Source organism: Leptosomus discolor, chromosome 18 (genome assembly GCF_034619465.1).
Source record: "Leptosomus discolor isolate bLepDis1 chromosome 18, bLepDis1.hap2, whole genome shotgun sequence".
Classification (NCBI taxonomy): Eukaryota; Metazoa; Chordata; class Aves; order Leptosomiformes; family Leptosomidae; genus Leptosomus; species Leptosomus discolor.
Window position 1 is genome coordinate 8,315,259 of NC_141408.1, and position 20,221 is coordinate 8,335,479.

The window sequence follows — 20,221 nt, forward strand, 5'->3', positions numbered from 1 at the left end:
ATTTCTCATTATGGATTTACAAAAAAAAAAAAGTAATTCAGGGGTACTTCTGACAGTGTGGATAACTGATCACGTTACAAAACTTAAATATTTGTGGCACAGGTCATACCCATCTTTGATGAATGGCATGGCAGGTCCTGGAGGAAGTAAATCCAACTTCCCCACAGTCCAACTCTGGCGATAAATGCATTCTTCTGGCAGTTTGATGGGGGGAAGACACTGGCTGGGAAGCGTCTTCAGTGGTGCAAACATGGAACATCCCACTAAAGCTTGACAATTCTCAGGTTTATAAACATAAGAATAATCCTAGAAGTTAGACATGGTAAAGCATCAGCATGTAAATCAGATCAATTCAGCAATTAAAATGCTTCTCAAAAAAAAAGTGACTAAGTTCAAGCAGTAGTTCTTTAATATTAAATCCTGATACAGCTCCAAAAGAGAGTCAGATTTATACACACATCATTCGCACCCATGGTTCTCCAAAAAGCAACATGCCAACACAAAACAATGAACTACAATTACAGAAATGCATTCTTCTGGCTTACTAATGGCTAATAATGTACTGCTCTTTCTTGAACTGTTAAAACACTATATGCTACTTACTAGACAGAACATGCATTACCTACCCTAGTATAACGCAAGACAGAAGTTACAAACTGTGCTTAATTTCACACATTCAGGATTAAGTAATAAACTGAATAATAATCATTAGAAACATTTATCAGGACTATCAGGACTACCTACCTTTATTTCGGCAGGTTTGGGGCTGCAGAAACCCTCATCTACTTCAATTCTGAACTGAGCTCCCACACTAGAGCTATTCCCTTCAAGTACTGTTCCTCCCAGTGTAGTGTCCATACTGCCATATTCCTTATTATTCATGTTCATTGGAGAAAATCCCATAATATGTTGTTCCAATGAAGGTGGAGTTGGATACATTTTATGGAGATCTGCAGTGCCTAATTTCAGATTAGAAGTAGGCTTTAGAGCATGAAAACATTTTGAAGTATTTCCTTTGTCTTTAAATTTCAGCAGGGCAAATGAAGCGTATGTTTCCAAATTCCCACAACATATTAGCAGTCAAATGTTTAGAGCTAGTGTTCTATTTAGAAAAACCAAATAAAGCTTACTTATGCATGACAGTGGGTCTAGATTTCCTGGTTTTGCCTCTTTGCAGTTGGATTTGTCGTCAGCGCCATTCACTGTTCTTTTAGATCCAGGCTAAGAAAGAAAAGAAGTATTGTAATAAAAATCACTTCAGACATGACCACATGTTCATACTTCCTGCTATCAAAAAATTTCATGTGCATTGGACATACAAAGCTGAGACTCTGTATAATATTTAGAAAAACTAAAATAAATCAGAAGCCCAACGCTAGTAGTTGGGGTTACACTTGTAACTCAGAGAACGCTCTCCCACCAAGTCACCAAGTCATGATGCTATTAAAATGAAAGACCAGTTATAAAATAACTCTCAGCCTGTTAGCAGGCATATTAAAAAAACCTAAATAGGGCTGTCCACAATCTACCAGAAAAACACACACACATTCCCAAAGCCATGCTAACATTACTGATGTTACCACATGACCAGAATAGGAAAGATAGAGAAACAAATCCTGGAACAAGAGGTACAGCGAGGAAAGGCTGTCGAAATTAAAAGAACAAGAGATATTTTACAATGTTTAGACAGTACTAAAGTCTATAGAAAATAAGATGCTTCATGTTTAAGAGCAAATACCCTTGCTTTATATAATGATGACCTTTGATGGCTATTAAGATCCTTCAACCCCTACTCATTAAAGTTGATGGGCATTTTGTCTGGGTAAGGGGATTTAGGATTAAGCATGGAGCACAGTACAATTCAGAAAAGACAAGTGATTACAAACAGTATTGAAATAGAAACTAGAAAGATAACAGATTCAGAGCTACCAGAGACTGCAAGAGAAACTGTTCGAAGATAATAGCTGCTGCAATGAAGCAGCTTATTTGGCAGGATGTCTACGTGTTTAAATGCCTCTTCTCTTTCACAAGTTCTTGTTTTGTTTCATTATCACCTTTACTGATTAGTTAAGCAGAACCTAGACTATAGGGAATAAGCACTATTACCTCTGTTGAATCTGTAAAATTATAACTAAAGGTATATTCAAGAAGCATATACTGTCTGGATAGTAAGGATATAAGATCAAAAGCCTGTTTCTATCAAAAATACGATTGTATGAGTCAACCAGAACAGTAAGTCTGCTACAGAGAAGTCACAGCACTTGCGTACATGCATGTTTTGCAACCTCTCCTACAAATGCCAAAAAAACCCCAACCAAAAGCCACAAAAAGACATGTTGCTTGCAGGTTTTTGTCTAGCAGCTGCCATTACTTTTGCACATCACTCACTGTTAGTTCATCTTCATCAGAATTGAAGAGATTGTCAAGGTCAGTGTAAGAGACCACTAAGTCTGTTTCATGGAACAGGCTAGTTGATGCAGTGCGAGCATGAGCAGCAATACGTTGGGCATCTATAAAGAGAAACAAACATTAACACACACACTGGCAATATATATTCATTTAAAAAAAAAAAGAAAAAAAAGACATCTTAAGAATGATTTCCACAGCTGGGGGCAGTGGAGGGGAAGAAGGGCAAAAAAAAAAAACCAACAAAGAATGTTCTTAGTTCCACTCAACTATCTCACACATAAGTGAGGTCCCTTCAATTCTGCAACATTTGAATTTCATAGACAACATATATTTGCAAGGTGCAACAAAGAAAACGTGTTCCAAGCAGATTCCTAATTCTGAAGGGACAGGGAAATACAAACCATAAAGTCAAAACTTAGTAGCCTATTAGAATCTACTGACTATTCAAGAGATCAATAGCACAATAGCATAGCACAATTAAAAGAGAAGAAAAAAAAAATCTCTTTACCTTGCTTGACAGAAGGACTAAATAAAGACATAGCATCCTCTCCTTCATGAGATAAAACTGTAACACTAGATGTCCCATCCTCAGCCTATTAAAAAAAAAAGGGTATAAAAGTTTGCTTAAATTAATTGGGGGGGTGGGGGCATTTTAGCTCCCTATAGGAATTTTTGTACACATCAGAAGTATTGGGTTCTCCTTAGCCTTCTAGCTCAGCAAGGTGTAGTCTAGGGGTCTGGTTAGTGGTACTTGCTCAGGTAGGAGGAGGCTTGGAATACAGATAACATGCTAGCAACACACAGATGACAAGCACATGTAAGAATGTAAATCTTAAAAGTTTTTTTTGTTGGGGATGAACTTAAAAAGCAAGCTGTGGATTCTTGCTACACCACCTTAGTGAAAAAACACTTGATGCCAAACTCTACACATTAACTATACTAGTTATTGAATGAAACTCAATACCAGGAGCGCATACAGACACAACTAGTCCTAAAAGCAAATTTATTTCATATACAAGTTCCCAACGCAGTTGTATTTTCTCCCTTTTTGGAGGGGGTATTTTTGTTTTAAGTAGCAGCCTCATATAGTTGGTACTGGCTAAAGCGCAAGAAAAAAAAAATTCAATTCACTGTCCGGGCAACTAGTCAGAGTTCACTTCACCTACCCCAAAGCTTCCCACACATGAGCGAAGCTCTTCCCTTGTTCTTCCTCTCTTCCCCAAGCACCTACCACCACCCATTTCTACAGAAAGGCGAGTGAGCCAGACTGATTTTTGTTCTGATCCAGCAGTGTCCTCCCAGTAATATGCCATAAACCCTAATGCAGTAGCACCACCAGCGTGCCTAAAAAATTTCAGGTGCAGTTGGAGGCATGCTGCATAATTTCATCGATCATTTCTGCTAGAATACGGGGGGGGGTTTAAGGTACTTCTAAGCGCACAGAGAAGGATTTAAATTGTATTTGGTGACTAAAGCAATTTGTTTTAATCTCATCACTGATTTGTATCCTCACTCTTTTACTCACCTTGTGTTTCTTCCCAGCTTCCCTCTCAATGTTCTGCCTATCTTTTTTACTATCAGGAAATAAGAATTCCACATCACCATCAACAAAGGCGTAAGGATCGATTTCAGGTTCCTGGTCAGCTTCCGTCGCTACTGCCGCTAGGTATTGGTTTTTACTCTGATACTGTTGCACCAGTTCATCTGAAACCTTTAAAGGTTTTCTACATTGCACCATTAATCTGAACAGAAGAAAAAACAAACATCACAAAATATTATCTATCATTTATTATGTGGAAATATTTTTGCTATCACACAGCCTTTAGAAGAACAATTTCATCTTCCCTTCCCACTTTCTTCCTTTCCACCCCAGCTTCAGAAAAATTTTTGGGAAAAAGATTAAATCATCAGTCATCTAACAGAACCTCCTTACACACGTCAGATACAGCAGTGTGATTCATTCTGCCCATCTCTCCCCAAGCACTGTCAATTCAGATAAAGATTAGTAACTTATCCCAGGTCGTAGCTGTCATTTATTATAAAGTACAAATGTACTAAACTATCTATATCCACTAAAAGAAACTCACCAGGTTAAAAAATTACTCATTGCCATTCCCCATCCATGTCCAAACAAATGATCAGAAAGAAGTGATTAAACCCGAATTGTCTATATTTTAAGAATCTATTTCCTGAACTTTTAATTCATTTAATTGCAAAAGTTTTCCCACTCTCCCAATACTGGCCGTGTCTAACACAACAACAAGCACTGTGCACATCAAGCCTGGCTATCCAAAAAGCCCAAGCAATAACCACTGCTAAAGCACATAAATGCTGCTATGTTTAGTAGTCACTTACATCACTTGTATCAATATAAATGAAGTTGCAACACACCAATATCTAATCTACTACTAAGAATAATACAAACACATTTGCCTTTGTCAACATTTTTCTTTTCTTAACATTTGGAGACAAAAATGGTGTTGCTAAGTACACAGAAATTAAGTTTTAGCATCCGGATTACTAGTTTCACAGCTATAACACCACACCACCATAGAGAGATTTTGGCAAGTAGAAAACTATGTTATATTAGCTACGCATATGCCCCTCTACCTTCTGCTCCTAAACAAACTTTATTTTAGCTATCCCAGTATACAAAAGGCACCGTGTGAAGAAGCTATTCCTTCAAACAAAGACAAGTATTTCAGAAGCATCGGACTAATGTAGGTACAGTTTCCTCTTCCTCCAAGACGCCCTTCCTCCCAAACAGCAAGAGAGTGACAGTGAGAAATATTTACAGAAGTCTCATGCATGAAATGAAAAAGGGACTTCACAAGGATGAAGATTACAGACAGATACTTCAAGTCCAAACCCAGGTTCCAACATACCTATTCTGTTCCTTCTCAAGCCTCTATCCAAAAGAAAATGCTACCCCATAAAAAACTTAATGGGTCTCACAATTAGTAGGGCTTGTTTTTGTCAGCCTAGATTCAGACACTAATCTGGACTCTAAAATAAGATAGGCTTGCATTTCTCCTCAGAGACCAGAAAGAAAGAAAAGCCCGATACAGAACAATTCAGAGTTCAGCCTTGAAATTCTGCACACAAAAAGGCACAGTAATTCCTCAGAGGAGTTCTCTCCGCCTTGTACATCCCTGGCAACTCCACGGTATGAGAACAGACACAGGAACAGTTTTACTTTGTCAAAAGACTTCCTAGAAATAAGGTTTCCAAAGAAACACCTCACAGCCAACAGTATGGTCAAATCCATCCACACTAGTTATCCACGTTCAGTAAAATCTTGTTTTATGCAAAACCACCACAGCACGACTGTCCCTGACAACAGTGCGATGGGCGCATCCGTGTCAAGCACCATTAGCATTTACATCTGGAGTAGCACTCCATGGAGCTGAGGATTTCCTCTTTTCTAAATCCTGCAAAAATTCCCATGGAGGCAGGGGGAAGAGATGGGAACAACTTTCTAGGAAGAAGGAATTAAACACTGGGAAAAATACACACAGAGAATGCAAGCAGCAGTTTCCAGTATTTTTGATGACAAAAGAGGAAGAGAAATTAATAGCCAGATACTCGGGGGGCGGGGGGGGGAACAACAAACCACCACCATGTTCAATAAGTTGTTAAACCAAACTAGAAGCCATATAAGGAAAGACTGTGTCTTGAAAAGAAAAAAGAAGATTTTGAAGTCGAACATATCTTTCTCTGTCTGGTTGGCTGAAATGAATTCAACCAAAAAAAGGCTAAAAATCCTATAAATGCACATCTTGAAATAGTTGAGACATGCACTAGGCTAATGTAAACACTTGAACAGTGAACACAAAAGATATGGCTAAGAAAATGTATATGAGAACAGACCAACAGCTACAGCATATTTACTTCTTCTCACAGCTTTCCTACGCAGCAAAGTCAATGTGACTGCCATCAGTGGCTTTCCACTGCCAGCAACAAAACAGAAAATCAACATAAAATTTCAGTCTTGTGAGTAGCTGCTTAAACTCTTTTATCACAAATTAAAGTACACTATCTCCTAAACAAAAAACAAGAAAAAACCCTCAATAATTTGATACTGGTCACACAGAGTCTCCTTTCACCTGAACAGGAAAAAAAAAAATTTGGATCAAAAATAATCAACAGCAGGTGAGCTGATAGAGGCAACTCTGGCTGCATTTCAGATGTACTTTTTAATCCCCTGATCACAACCCTAAGGCAAAGATTGCCACCTCCGCATCCAGGTCCCAGTCAGTGAAGCTCAGCCTGCTGCTAACAGCCCTGTCGGCACCTGTTGCTTCCCATTACCATCCTTCCCTGCAGCGTGTCCTCCCAAGGAAGTGTTGGACAAGATGGACGGCAGGAAGAATTCCTTACACAGTACAACAGCAAAGGAGACAAAATCCAGAGGGCCAAGTGGTTTTGTTTCAGGTTTTTTGTTCTTACGGGTTTGGGGTTTTTTTAGTTTGGTGGTGGGTTTGGGGTTTTTTTGATGGTGGTTGTCATCTTTTGCAGGGAGACTGTTTTGGCTTTAACTGGTAAAGAAAATCGCTGTTGATTCATTCCACAGTAAAACAAAGCTCAAATGTCAGTTTTAACACTAAAACAATTACTGTTGTTCTTTTCCTCCATTGTCCCTAAGCTCCGTAAATTATTAAAGCTTAGGCAGCATCAAAGAAGTGACCAATTTTTTTATCCTGATTGAAACAGACTGCAGCAGAGTAGAACATTTTAAAACCTGGTGCTAGATAACACTAGCTTTCAGAAATAAATTGTATTTATTCAACCAAAACCTTTTTTAAATAATTATAGACTACACACACTTTATTTCAAGACAATATGAGCTTTAGTTAAAATGAAACATTCTCAAATACATTTCCTGTAGCTGAAAGGCTGAGGCTCTAACAAGGATCTAGTCTGACTGTCTCAGAATTTCTTCAAGTCAGACAAGCTTTGTTTAATGATCGAGGGTTTCCCATATGATCTGAGGTCCAAGAGCAGTAAGAGTAGACACCCCAGTCACTTGTGTTCTTTGAATGATAACCTCAAATCCTTAAGCCTTTTAAACCACACAGACAGAATATACCACGTACAAGAACACCAGTTGCTGTTACTTATTCCAAACAGACATTTCTGATATTAGAAAATAGTTGCAGCCTACATTGAAGTTAACACCTTCCAGGAAACCAGACTAGCTTCCTCATTGTTCTCATCAGCCATTTAAATACCAGCTCTTCTGAAAAAAGACAAGAACAGAACTGAGGTGGAAGAGACTTTATCTTTAATAGCAAAGGTCTTCAGATGAGACCATCCATACTTCCTTCAAATAATGAAGAAAGCAAATATTAAAATAAGAATGTTTGTTTGTTTTTGCAGGGAGGTGGCGGGTGAAGACAGGGGGACTTGAAGTCCCAAATAGGCATAATTTGGCTATAGGGTAATTTTACAGTAGAAAAATAAACTTCATTGCCATCTGCTAAATCAGAGTTCTATCAGAAAAAGCTGGAAAGTCTTACTACGTATTTGACTTTGCTTCGTGCTCACATTTCACACGTATTATCTTGTATACTGACAGCACACCAGCACACATAGTTATGCTCACACACTCGGCAGTACTGCTTGAGCTGATGAGAACGGTACATTAGTGACAAGGTTCCAAACTGAGAAACTACTGTCTTTGGCCTTCCAGTTTCCTCACTTTCTCACGTTATTACTACAGTATTAAGCACTACTTACTCTGTAACTGATGTTACATTTTCCTGTCCAGCAGGTATTACTGGATCATCTCTCAACTTATCATTTGGAAGCTGAGGTGGTAAGAATTCCACATCTTTTTTCTTTGGAACTTTATAATACTTCCAAGTAGTATCAGCTTCATCTTCCTCCAAATTCACTGCAGTACCAACATACATTGTAGGCTCTATAACTTCAGGAAATTGAGCTGGAAAAGGCTGAGACAAGCCATCGAGTCTGTCTTCCATTGTTTTTGTGGGAACCAAGGGGTCTGGTGTTGGCATCTGGTAGAAATGTTGACTCTGCGGAGTAGAAGGAGCTTTAGCTACCCCTTCATCAACTACATCACACGGGTGAGGACTAAGAGGCGGTGGCTGAGGTGAGTTTGCCATTTCAGGATTATGCATCTGAGGAGTCTTTGCTACATCATTAGTTCGGATATTTGAAAATCTCACTTGACTGTCTGGTGCAGCCATCACAAGCCTCTGACTCGCTGAATCTGCCTCCATGGCAACATCATCACTGATAGATACACGATGATGAAAAGGAGTCAAAGGGCGTTTCTGTGGCTTATCCCCTTTGTCTTGCTTCTCATTTGTCTTGTGCTTTGGAGCTGCTTGCTGTTGTTGGCCCACAGGTGGTGCCTGCCCCTGTTGACCTGAATTTCTTGGTTTGAGATTTTTGTGCCTGCAGAATTAATATAGGGGAAAACACTTCACATTAATCTTTCAAATATGTCTATCATGTTCTTTTTCACTAGATGAGAACCCGCTTCTAAGCCATTAAACAGCCGATTACAGAAGTCTGAAACGGATACCACTCTGAACTGAAGCTGCCTCTTTCTGACTATAACTTAATTTGAATGACTTGAGTAGCACGGCAAGATTTTAGAATACCATTTTAAATGACTGGAAAAGCTGTCCTATAAGCCAAACATGCATAAAACCCTCATAACTGAAGAGAGTATTTTATAACCGCTTTTAACAGAAATAGTCATATGAACAAGTTGTCACTTTTAACTTCTGCCAACATTGATGAATCAGTAGAACAACATACGAACTAGTGAATGATTTCTTGAATTCAGGCATCAATACTAACCAAGTGCTGTCCAAGTCTCTATGGGTTAAGGAGTGGAAAATTAACATCAAGAATCTAGAAGCCAAGATCAGTCCTACAAAAGCTATTTTGAAGCTTTTGTAGCTATTTATATACAAATTTAGCAAGCGTGGAAAAAAAAAAGTCTCAACTGCATTAATCCAGTTAGATTTTCTTCCAGTATAAATGCACTTGAACTTAAACATTTCATCTTGAAGTTCAAGATGCCAACTTTTTAGATCATCTGACAGAATAAGAGACATAAAGCACTGAAGTCTAGAACAGAATGTTTATGATGAAGCTATTGAACTGCACATACATCTTTAGTGCCTGGGTATTCTTTGCCACTCTTCCATTAGGAAAGTTAAGCAGCGTGCAGCTTGCGTTAAAAACCAGGATTAGGCAGCAATAAGAGATAGGAGGTATCAAAATTTATTTTTACTTTAAACTCACACACACATGTTTTTCACCACTTGGAATTTAAAATACAGATAACAGTAAGGGGAGTTAGGTGTTTGCAGTTTCTCTTTAGGCAGCTGCATATTTCCAATACACACCGCACACAGTTGATTGTTTTCTCTAACTAGCACTATCATATCTAAATTGTCCTCTAACAGAGTATTTAATCCTCCTCTGCCTCCCAGCTCTTCCCAGGACACAAGTTTTCCCACAGAACTTAAACCAACCATTTCAATAAAGGAGGAAAAAAAGCACTTCTGTCAAAATGCTACATCCTACAGACATTTTTTCTTTTTCTTTTTCTCTTTTTTAATATTCCAATATTCATTGCAAGGTAATCAGTGTAACATTTAAGTCAGAGAAAGCATTTAAACTTTTCTAACACCTAGTCATCTAGGGATTAGTATTCTATCGTAAGCACAGAAATTGAGAATTCACCAAAATTAATGTTCCCATTTATTTCAAACACCTGTATTAACAGTCTGTATCACTGCACAGTTAACAAAAACTGGAAGTTAAATCCAGACTGTCCCCCTATGTTTTGACCCCTTTTTTCCCCCCAGCTAATACAAAAAACATATACTGGCAATCAAGTCACAGAAAAACAGTTCTTATACGACCACCCATGGAATGCCATATTTCCTAAAAAGCAAAGCAGGTTTGGGGTTTTTTTCCCATAGTCATCAAGCCACAATGCTACAATCACCTTGCTGTTGATTAACAGCTTTCTCCCTTCAAGGCTAATGCCACAGCCCTCTAGAAAAGGCTCTTAATTCCTAAATAAATAGGCATTCCCTTTCCATTGCAGCCTGAGAAGGTTGCCCGCGAGACCGTGTCTACCCACGTATAGGCTTAAGGAATTCCAGCCCAAGACTCAGGAATTGTCACTGAACTGCCAGTAGGTCCACTCAGGTGACTCACATGAATAAAAACTCTGCATTATCCTATCCGGCAGAGTTTCAGGACCTACAGTGACATTTAGGAGATGAGAGACAAATTTTGTCAGAGCTTTCCTACAAGCAGCTATTGCTTAATTACTCCTAAAGGAGTCATCACGAGCCCTCTCCTGAGCACTTCAATCTCAATGTACATTGCTGGGCCACGGGTTTGCCAAGTACTGTACCTTGAACAATTGCAATTTGTCCGCTGCGTGGCTTCAACAAAATCCCAGGATGCTACCTTGTCAGCTGTCTCTTCATCACACAAGCCATTTGATGTAGCAGAAAACTTCCTCCTATGATTCAATATCAAGAGAGTTATTTGGGATCAACGTATGTTCTTTCCTTACCTTCTGTCAAACCTCAAGGGCAGTTTTGTGACACAGAATACAGCAAAGAAATTATAAACAGCCTTTTACTAGCATATTAAACTGAGAACTAAACAAACCAGTAGTTCAGAACAAATTAACTTCTTTAAAATGTTTTACTAGAACCATAGAATCGTTTTGAGGTTGGAAAAGACCTTTAAGATCCTCGAGTCCAACCATTAACTGGCACTGCCAAGTCCACCACTAAACCATGTCCCTATTACTAAGAGTAAAGCACATTCTACTACCAGGCGCAGTATCTTTAACTACTCTCTACAGCGAACACACAAGATACCATGGGTATTTTTAGCTTCACAAAATGAGTACGTACTTGTTCTGTGCTCTGTTCATATTGCATTCTTGCCAAACTCTGTCCACCACTTGATTGGCTAGCTTTCTAGGTATTTTGCCACCATGATGGCTAGTACTGTCAGAAATAAATCCATCCGAAACTGAAGAAAACTTCACCCATTTCTGGGCAGACTGAGCATCAACTGAAAAGCAGCACCAGAGGAAACAGTTTTAGGCAACGAGGCAATACACTCAAAACCACTATTACGCCAATTCAACCACTACAGGAACATCTTAGGAAGAAAAGTATCTTCTTAACTCAATGTTAGGAAATAAAAACAAACAGAAAATTTAGATACAGTAAAAGATTATTATAACATGTTTTTCTCTCACAGGGAAAAAAAAAAGCACCATATATGTTTATGCTATAACTGGGCTGGCTATTCTTTATATTTCAAGAAACTACAAACCTGAAAAAGAAAGTAACGTGAACAAAACTACCTGTCAGCAAATTTAACAGCATTATATAAAAAAAAAAAATTAAAAAAATTAAAAAAAAGAATCCCAGGTAATGAGTTTTTCCTTGCCAGAAAAAACAAACCAAACTTCTGCACAAGAGCAGCTGTACGTAGAGACACCCAAAACTATCAGCGAGCTTTACGCACTTTGACTCAAAGCAATTTACCACAATCACTACTCACAGGCAGTTCGGAGGGCACACAGCCTTACAGGAAACAGCTACCAAGAATCTTTCCTGAACTGTGAAAAAGGCTGAAAACATCACCTTCCTCGCTAATGACGGAGATGCCCAACGAGGGTTTCAAAGCTATACCAGAACGTATACATGCACACAAGCACACACAGAGAGGAAAAAAACAAACCAAAACCAAACCAAAAAACTTGGCCACAGAAATTTAAAGTACTGCATAACATCAGGTACAGCAGCAAGTCCTCGTTTCAGCAACTTTCAAAAGTGTTTCAGTTAATTTTGCCCACAACTAAACAATAAAAAACGGTTTTACTACAACAGACTCATAACTAAACAAGTGGGATTTTTGGTTAACAAGTCAGTTGCACAGAGAACATCTGAATCCTTTCCAAAGGCTGCCAGATTTAAAGCAGAAGCCATCAAAATAATTTCCCACATGCAGAAGATGATTTTATTATACCTGTTTGAACTTCCTCTGGGGATGTCGGTGGAGTCAGAGTTACTGAAGACATGGCAGGATCTCTTGTGGAAGCAGGCACTTGGTGGACACCCAAGCAAGTAGTTGAACAGTGAGATGCCCCTACAGTACTAGGAGCAGGGATGTCTGTCTGAGGAACTAGAACGAAGCACGCTGGGTATACCATTCGTACACCAGCTGGAAAAAAGAGCAAGTCCATTTTACTGTTGTTTACCAAAACCTTACATTTAAAATTATCAACAAATGGATCATTTTACCAATCACTCGTAAGTTCACCTACCCTTTCTACCTACTAAAGCATTATCCTTGGACAAAAAGTCTCTGTTGTCACCCTCACCATTACTTTATGATTTGCTTTATACAGAAGACTTGGGTGAATGAATAAAAAGGGCTTTGTACATACAGGCAGAGACAGCCCTGGCATCCCCATGCTGCTACTTGCTTCTATCTTTTCTAAAAGACTGAAAACATACTTTTTAGCATCACACAAAACTAACAATATTCCCCTCCCCATCATCATCATCAGGGTCTCCAGCCATCACTGCAATACAAGCTTGTAACACCCATTACAGAGAAATGATTACATTAGTTGGCAAATCAAAGGTCAATAGCCCACAGCAGAGGAACAAACTACTGTGTCCCAGGGGCTTAGGTTTTAGGAACAGCAGCAGATAAATGCAGTGCCTGAGTACATTAAGTTCTCCAGGATTGTGGTTTTGAAGACATCCCTGAAAGGCACGTCTGTTCTGTTTGAATTTGCACAGAATTTGAAACAGTACAACAGGCTTTTGATGCATCTCAGATGTCAACAGTGATAGTCTAGTGGTTTTTGATACTTTTTTATTTATTTATTTTAAAACCAATTTTGCTTCTCAGGGCACATAAAGAAAAACACCTCCTATTAATAGGTCTGTAAAACCCACTTTAAGCAGCAACCCATTTTAGACAGGCCAGAGCACTAAACAGAAAAACAAAACACCAAGAGCAGTTGTAAATAGCTGCAAAAAGAATAAAATGGTGTCATTTTGCATTCAGAATTTTGCAGACCTAACCAGCTCGTTTATTTCAGTAATTAAAAGATAATCAGAGCACTCACCAACAAGGACTTCAACAGCAGCTAGAGAATCATCCTCCCAATCCATTTCTTCTTGTTTTTCCTCAGATCCCTCCTTCAAGTTCGACGTGACAGGATAGAATTGTTTCCATTCACCAATAAGCTTTTTTGTCGATGAATCAGAAAGCTTGAATGACTGCCCTGTGAGTGTGCCATTTAATCCAAAGGGACTTAGAATAACTATAAAGATAAATACAAATATATTGGCAATTACCATCTAACCAAAATCCACTCTTCTGCACTGAAACAGCATTACTGTTATTTCAGCCGCACCACAGAAACAACTTACCATCGGCAACCCAGAACACACCCCAATCACATTTCACTGTACCGCACAAGTTGTTGGTAACAGGTACACATTGTTAAATGTACGTGTACTGTAACAACCAAGGTACTGCAGTAACAATTACAAATTAATCTATTTAAACAAGCAACAAACAAGTTTCTGTCTTGGCTAGCAAGGAGTCTCTACAATAGGGGTGGAGAAAGAAACACTATTTCAAATTCTGACAGAGCTAAGGTGTTTCCTCATCCTTTCATTCGGCTTGATACAGTTACGACAACAAGGTATGTACAGGGAAGTAATCTTGTTTCGTGTTTAGTCTTGTCCATATTAGGAAAGCACAGCTGCTGTTAAATTGCATTCAAAAAAAGCAAGTTTGGACACAGAGCATTAATAAGCAAGGGCAGCGTGTGGTCATGCAGGAGAACTGATTTCTACAGCCGACACAAGTGTGTCTAAGACAGGGAACGATCAAACAGCCCACTAACCAGCCTCAGGCCCCATCGCTCCTTTGTCTTCGAGAGCACAGCCTGCATCTGCTGGTGGAATCAAAGGAATTTACAGGCAAGGAAGAGCCAAATACAAGTTGGTAAGGGGAGGGAACAGGTGAAGTACATGGAGTCAGAAATAGATTTCTAAAAGAGGGGTTGATGAAGATACGTGGGGGTTACATAAAGCTTGCTGAAAAAGCAAAATACTTAAGTCACCAACAGGACAGTACTTGGAAATTAAGTTGCGTCGTGAAGACAAATGATCTGGCTACAGGCCAAGAAATGAATATGGAAATCATCCACCTGCAGAAGAGCCGAGACACACCAACTGGGTTCCGACTATGTCAAGACAGGGGACGTTTGGGGAGAACACATAATCAATACACAACAGATAATGCCTCTGCTCCCACCTCCACTCTTTGCCAGAAGGTCTCAGTCTGAGCAACTCAAAGGATTGATTTGTTTTAATCCTCACTACTGAGCAACAAAACCTACCTTGAAAAGGGCTGTTAGACTGCTGGGCGAGAGTGAGGTGTTCTTCACTGAGCAGGTACACAGGCTGATGCTGACTGATCTCCACACTGGTGCAAACATTGCTATCTCCGTGTAAGAAGAAGGTGAATGAGCAGGACAAGTGCTCGCTGGCGAAAGAGAAGTGGGGAAGGTGCAGGGAGTGGAAGGGAGAGGGAAAAAAAAAAATAATTCTAAGTATAGAACTTTAAATAAGCTGTTGGCTTTCTCACTAGTTTGAAGGCATTTCCTCCCAATATGTTCATTAGTGAAGTAACCAAAACCTCTATCTAAATCGCAAGAAAATGCTAAATACTTATTCTCTTGGGGCATTTACAAAGTGTTCCAGCGTTAGAGACAAAACCAAAGATAAATCAATTAGACAACAACAGTCACTGTTTTCAGTCTCTTTAGACTGACACTTCATATTTTGAGGTCCAGAGGAAATTTACACAATTTTTTGCAAAACAAAAAACTATAACTTAATACTTCTGTATCTTATATTTATTTAAAATCTATAAAAAATATTTCTGAACATATATTAATTTTAATGAGGTCATATCTAGGTCCTCCTGTCACAGATCCACTAAGCAGAATTTATATTTTAAGATTTATATTTAATATTAGCCAACAAGTCACTTATTTAAAAGCACGAAGAACAGCAACAGCTTTGAGAACTGTTGGTTTTGGTTTGTTTTTTAAATTAAATCTATCTGCATTCTCCTGAAGCCAATCAAGTAACTACAAATGAAATCACATACCTACACGCAAAAGGGAAGACATGATCAAGTAAAAAAAGCCCCAAAGCTTAAAGCACTGATACTTGCTTTAGTGACTTTAATTAACATTGTTTAATATCATATGCTTCACTGACAGCTTCTCTCAGTCCAGAGCGTTTTAGAAAAAACAAAAAAGTCATGTACAGCAAAAAAACACCCCAAAAATAAATATATCTCCTTCATACAACACTGAATTTAATGCTGTTTTCAGCGCTGTACATAGCTACTAGTTAGCGACTCCATGAAATCGTCTACCTGCCAAGACCATGCTTCAGAGACTTCCCAATTTTTACAGCTCTGCTAGCTGTTGTTTTGTTGTAACAATATAGATAAACCCCTGCAAGCACAACTATCAGAATATTTTACATTGCATCCAAATCAATTCAGTGGTTTATGTGAAACGTATTTTACCAAGTTTAATTAAAGGGCAAGAATAGAGCAGGAAAAAGCAGATCCCTGCCAGGACACCACAGAAGCAGTACATCTTTATACCCAGCTCCATTTGAAAACACTTTTTTTCTTTTTAAAGAAGTTGTACAGGCACAGTAATTTTCAGTTATATTAGCTACAAGTTACCTCAAGTGTCTGCCAGACTAATACACTCCCACAGGAAAAGAACAGATGTTTAAAAGCAAGAAGATACTATTCACATTGGACATTAAATTAGGTCCACCATCTCAGTAACAGAAGAATGAAAGTCGAGGGGAACCTTGAAAGTACTTCATAAACTACTGAAAAGAAAATAAATCCTTCTGTGTAAGGAGGGGAGCATCAAGCACCTGCTCAGTCTCAGGAAAAAAAAAAAAAACAACCACCAACCAACCAAACAAGTCAAGGGAAACAGACTAAATTAAGTCAGTCAAATCGCAGATACTACAGCACTTTTTGCAAGGTCAAATGAAAGAGACATTCCATGAACTACTGAAGCCTAAAAAGACTGTATGAACACCATCAATGTTTCCTCAAAAATAAAATCAGACACCATCAACCAATGCCCAGGATCGCACGCATGCTCTCCGACCCCGTGAAATGCTTGCATTTCTCAGTCTACAGGATGAGAACGCAAAGCAAGTTTTGTGTTTCCAAAAGAGATACAACCAGAGCTCCAGGGCATGAAGAACTGACAAACTCCAAGCATCTGAGTAACCTTGTTAAAATGCAACCTCCACAGATGCAGTTACTGGATACATCTTTATTTCCAAGATGTTTCTTCCCTCCACCAGCAGGTAGATGGTGGGACAGTAAACAGTAAGGAGAAAAAAAATTTCTGAAGTTGGCACAGGCCATTTAATCTATAAAAACAGAGACAAATCAGTTCACCGAGTCTCAACCCAAAGACTCAGAGAGCAGCCACCAGAGTATTCACTACGAGAAGAAAGAAGGGTACAGTGTTAAATACTTGGCTTTGCCTACCAGCAGCTTTAAAATTAGGGACCTAAAACACTTCAAGGATAAAAGAACCCACAAACGGTTCAAGGAGGAACAGGAAACGCAGCACATTTTTTATTACAGTAACTCAAAGCAGACCATGAAGCGAGCCCAATGAGGAACTGCTCTAAGTGGCTGGCCCTGACTGAAGCATAACAGTTTTCAAGGTGCATCACATCTGCAGTGGTATGCTGATCTGCTGTTCCATTTTCACTGTGTTTCAGGAACACAGAAAGCCAGGATCCAGACATACAAGCGAATCGTCACCATTCACTGACAGCTACGCAGCACAACTGCTTCAGTACTCAACTCCGGAGAGGATACTCCCTGCAGATGAAATAACATACTACTCAGGAATCCCAGTAAAGTTTGTTTCCAAAATGGAGATGATGGAGCTAAGCATTTTGTTGCTGATTTCAAGTTCAAGTGAAGTCACAGTTAGCAAACACCTCTAAATTCCTATATGGAAATCTGATTAAGCTTTAATCCTTATGCAAATAGTTGAAGACTGATTTTCAAATTGAATTTTATTTTAAAATCATATTGGATGGCTTAAGGTGAAAGAGTGGATAGTGTTCTTGGTTCTGAGTGATAGATAATGATTTAGAAGCTTAGTTTAAGTGAGGCAAAGTTTAAAAATGAAAGGACATATTCTTTAAATACACTTTAAATGCAGCTAAGCTATGTCTCTTGTAAACACGACATTATTATACAGACAAAGGGCAGACGATTGTAGCATCATCTGGGTGGAATTGTAATAAACCAAGACAAAGAGAAGCATCAGCACAATAACAGAAACATTTCAGTTCATTACACTGCAAAACTAGTCCTAGGAAGTAGCAAGGAAAATTCAAGGTCATCATGCAAAAGCCAAATCCAAAAAAAAAAAAGAAAGAAAAAGCCCAAAACAGAACACCCCAATTAGAACTCTCTTCTCCCCCCACTCAGCAGGGGAGAAGTTTCCAACAAAATAATAAAGTAAAAGAGTAGCCATTGTTGCCACTGACATCATTCAGCCAGCTCTGGCATGCACGCTGCGAGCACACTACTTGTACGGCTGGGAGGGCAGATCTGCTATGGTACCATTCATTCTGGAAAATCCAAAAATTAGAAATCTTCCACTAATTCTGGTTATAAATTTAAGTGTTAAGCAGCAAAATGATGCACACCACCTCAGGTTTTTGCTCCAGCACTTTCAGAGGTGCACCCAAGTAATTTTACGCACATAGGGTAATATCATTTCATAGCAATGCATAGTAGGAACAGTGCTGTCCTTAAACTCATGCTAAGGGATACAGAATCCCCACACGGTACACACAATATCTCCTCAAAACACGAGTCTCCTTTAAACTAAAGGTTAACATGAAAGGCAAAACTAACACTTTAAGTACTCAAACATAAGCATTACATTTCTTCCTAGCTAGTCATGCTCAGAAACGGTTTCTTCACGTTTAACATCATAATGTCTGCTAGGTTACAAAATTTTAGGAAACACCAATACATGTGAAATAATCACAAGAAATACAATGAAGAATCTTTTTTTTTTTTTTTTTAAATAATCAAAACCATACTGAAGCTCTTCTCCACTCCCCTGCAAAAAGGGGGAAGGAAAGAACCAGTGCTCTGTTACTGGATGCCCCTTAGATACATAGGTTTATGGTCTTAGCAAGAAACTATAAACATGCATGCCTTTTTTTTTTTTTTTCAGTTAATACATTTGCACATTCTCCAGTTCCTTAGGTTTCCAGAGACTGACTGCTATTACACAATGCCACCCCAGCTTAGGAGGAATCTTCTCAAACCTTACCATAACCTATTAAAAAAATAAATATACATATATATTTACATACATTGCTCCACCATTTCTCTAAGTCTTTCTCTCCTATTCTCAATAACTCACCTAACAGCCAAAAATCCTAATCAAGCAAAAAAAAAAAAAAATTCCCTACTTAGCACTTTGGGGTAAATAGGCAAATTACCTTTCCAATTCAGTCAAGGACACAATAACAGAAAGCAAGCTGGTGGTTTCCTGCCTGCTTATGCAGAGTTCATCCTATGCTTTTATTTGCAGACAATTTTGTTGGGTTTTTTTTTTTTAAGGACCTCAGAAGATCACTAGATAATCTGTGCAGAGCACCTCATGACTCAAATATTAAAAAGACACCTACACCTCAATGCTCATAACTTTCTTCCTGCATGCAGAGAGAATTTGTAAAGTCCTTAAGGTGCAGAGACAGCAAGAAAATAATAGCTTGTCTTAAAGCTAGTATTGATATCCCCCCTCTTTTTTTTCCCCCCTCTACTTTTACAATTCTGATCAGGGATTGTTGCATGTGCACACATAAGACGTAAGAGCAGAGGACAGAATTTTAACAGAAAACTCTGAAAACAAAATCCTTGTTCTCCCAAAAATCTCATTTTCTTGCCTGACCCTGAATATGAAGTTACTCCATTAATATTTCTAATTAACTTAATTGCGTTAAAGTCCTAATCACCGAACTTAAATATCAATAATCCAGTTTCCAACTGATCTCTGAATACAGATGTTATGAAGCATCAACAGAACGAGCATTCTTTATTAATTTTGATCTGAACACACCAGAATTCAGTCAGAATGAGTCCCAATACTGCAAGCAACTTTAAAAATAAAGAAAAAAAATCAAATAAAATCAGAGAGACACTCTTTGGAAGTAATGCTATTTTAAGCAACCTTCAGTCCTCACCTATGCTCCATTAAAATACATTTGTATAAAAAATATTTTTTATTTCCCTATGCTCCTTCTTCACTCTAATCATACAAAATAAGGATGTTTTCATTTCAGAGACAAAGGATTATGATTCTATGTTAAAAGAAACAGAAACCAGTGTGGACAATTTCAATATAATTTCTACCACTACCTTTGTAGGAGAAACTGAAGGGTAGGAGGGGAAAGCACACTAGAATTTACATATACATGAGGTTTCTACATCTCCATTAGCAAATCTGAATTCTTGATAAAAAGGTAATTAGGTCTGTTTTTTCCTCCACATTAGTACTTACGTAGAGCTTTATATCTTCAAAGTGCTTCACAAACATTAGCTGCATTAGAACCTCACTAATCCACACTTCACTAGATTGCATACTTCAAATCAG

General features: G+C 38.5%; 1 protein-coding gene across 1 annotated transcript in view; it reads right to left on the bottom strand.

Moving 5' to 3' along the window:
• Positions 1-20,221, bottom strand: part of MED13 (mediator complex subunit 13) — a 55,457-nt gene that overhangs the window by 13,922 nt on the left and 21,314 nt on the right. Inside the window, exons 4-15 of the mRNA XM_009946086.2 lie at positions 14,867-15,012; positions 13,580-13,777; positions 12,466-12,660; positions 11,337-11,499; positions 10,823-10,933; positions 8,149-8,832; positions 3,935-4,151; positions 2,918-3,002; positions 2,389-2,510; positions 1,131-1,221; positions 745-959; positions 110-306 (exon numbers count right to left, since the gene is read on the bottom strand). Coding sequence (XP_009944388.1) covers positions 110-306; positions 745-959; positions 1,131-1,221; positions 2,389-2,510; positions 2,918-3,002; positions 3,935-4,151; positions 8,149-8,832; positions 10,823-10,933; positions 11,337-11,499; positions 12,466-12,660; positions 13,580-13,777; positions 14,867-15,012 — 2,424 coding nt within the window. The remainder of the gene's footprint in view (positions 1-109; positions 307-744; positions 960-1,130; positions 1,222-2,388; positions 2,511-2,917; positions 3,003-3,934; positions 4,152-8,148; positions 8,833-10,822; positions 10,934-11,336; positions 11,500-12,465; positions 12,661-13,579; positions 13,778-14,866; positions 15,013-20,221) is intronic.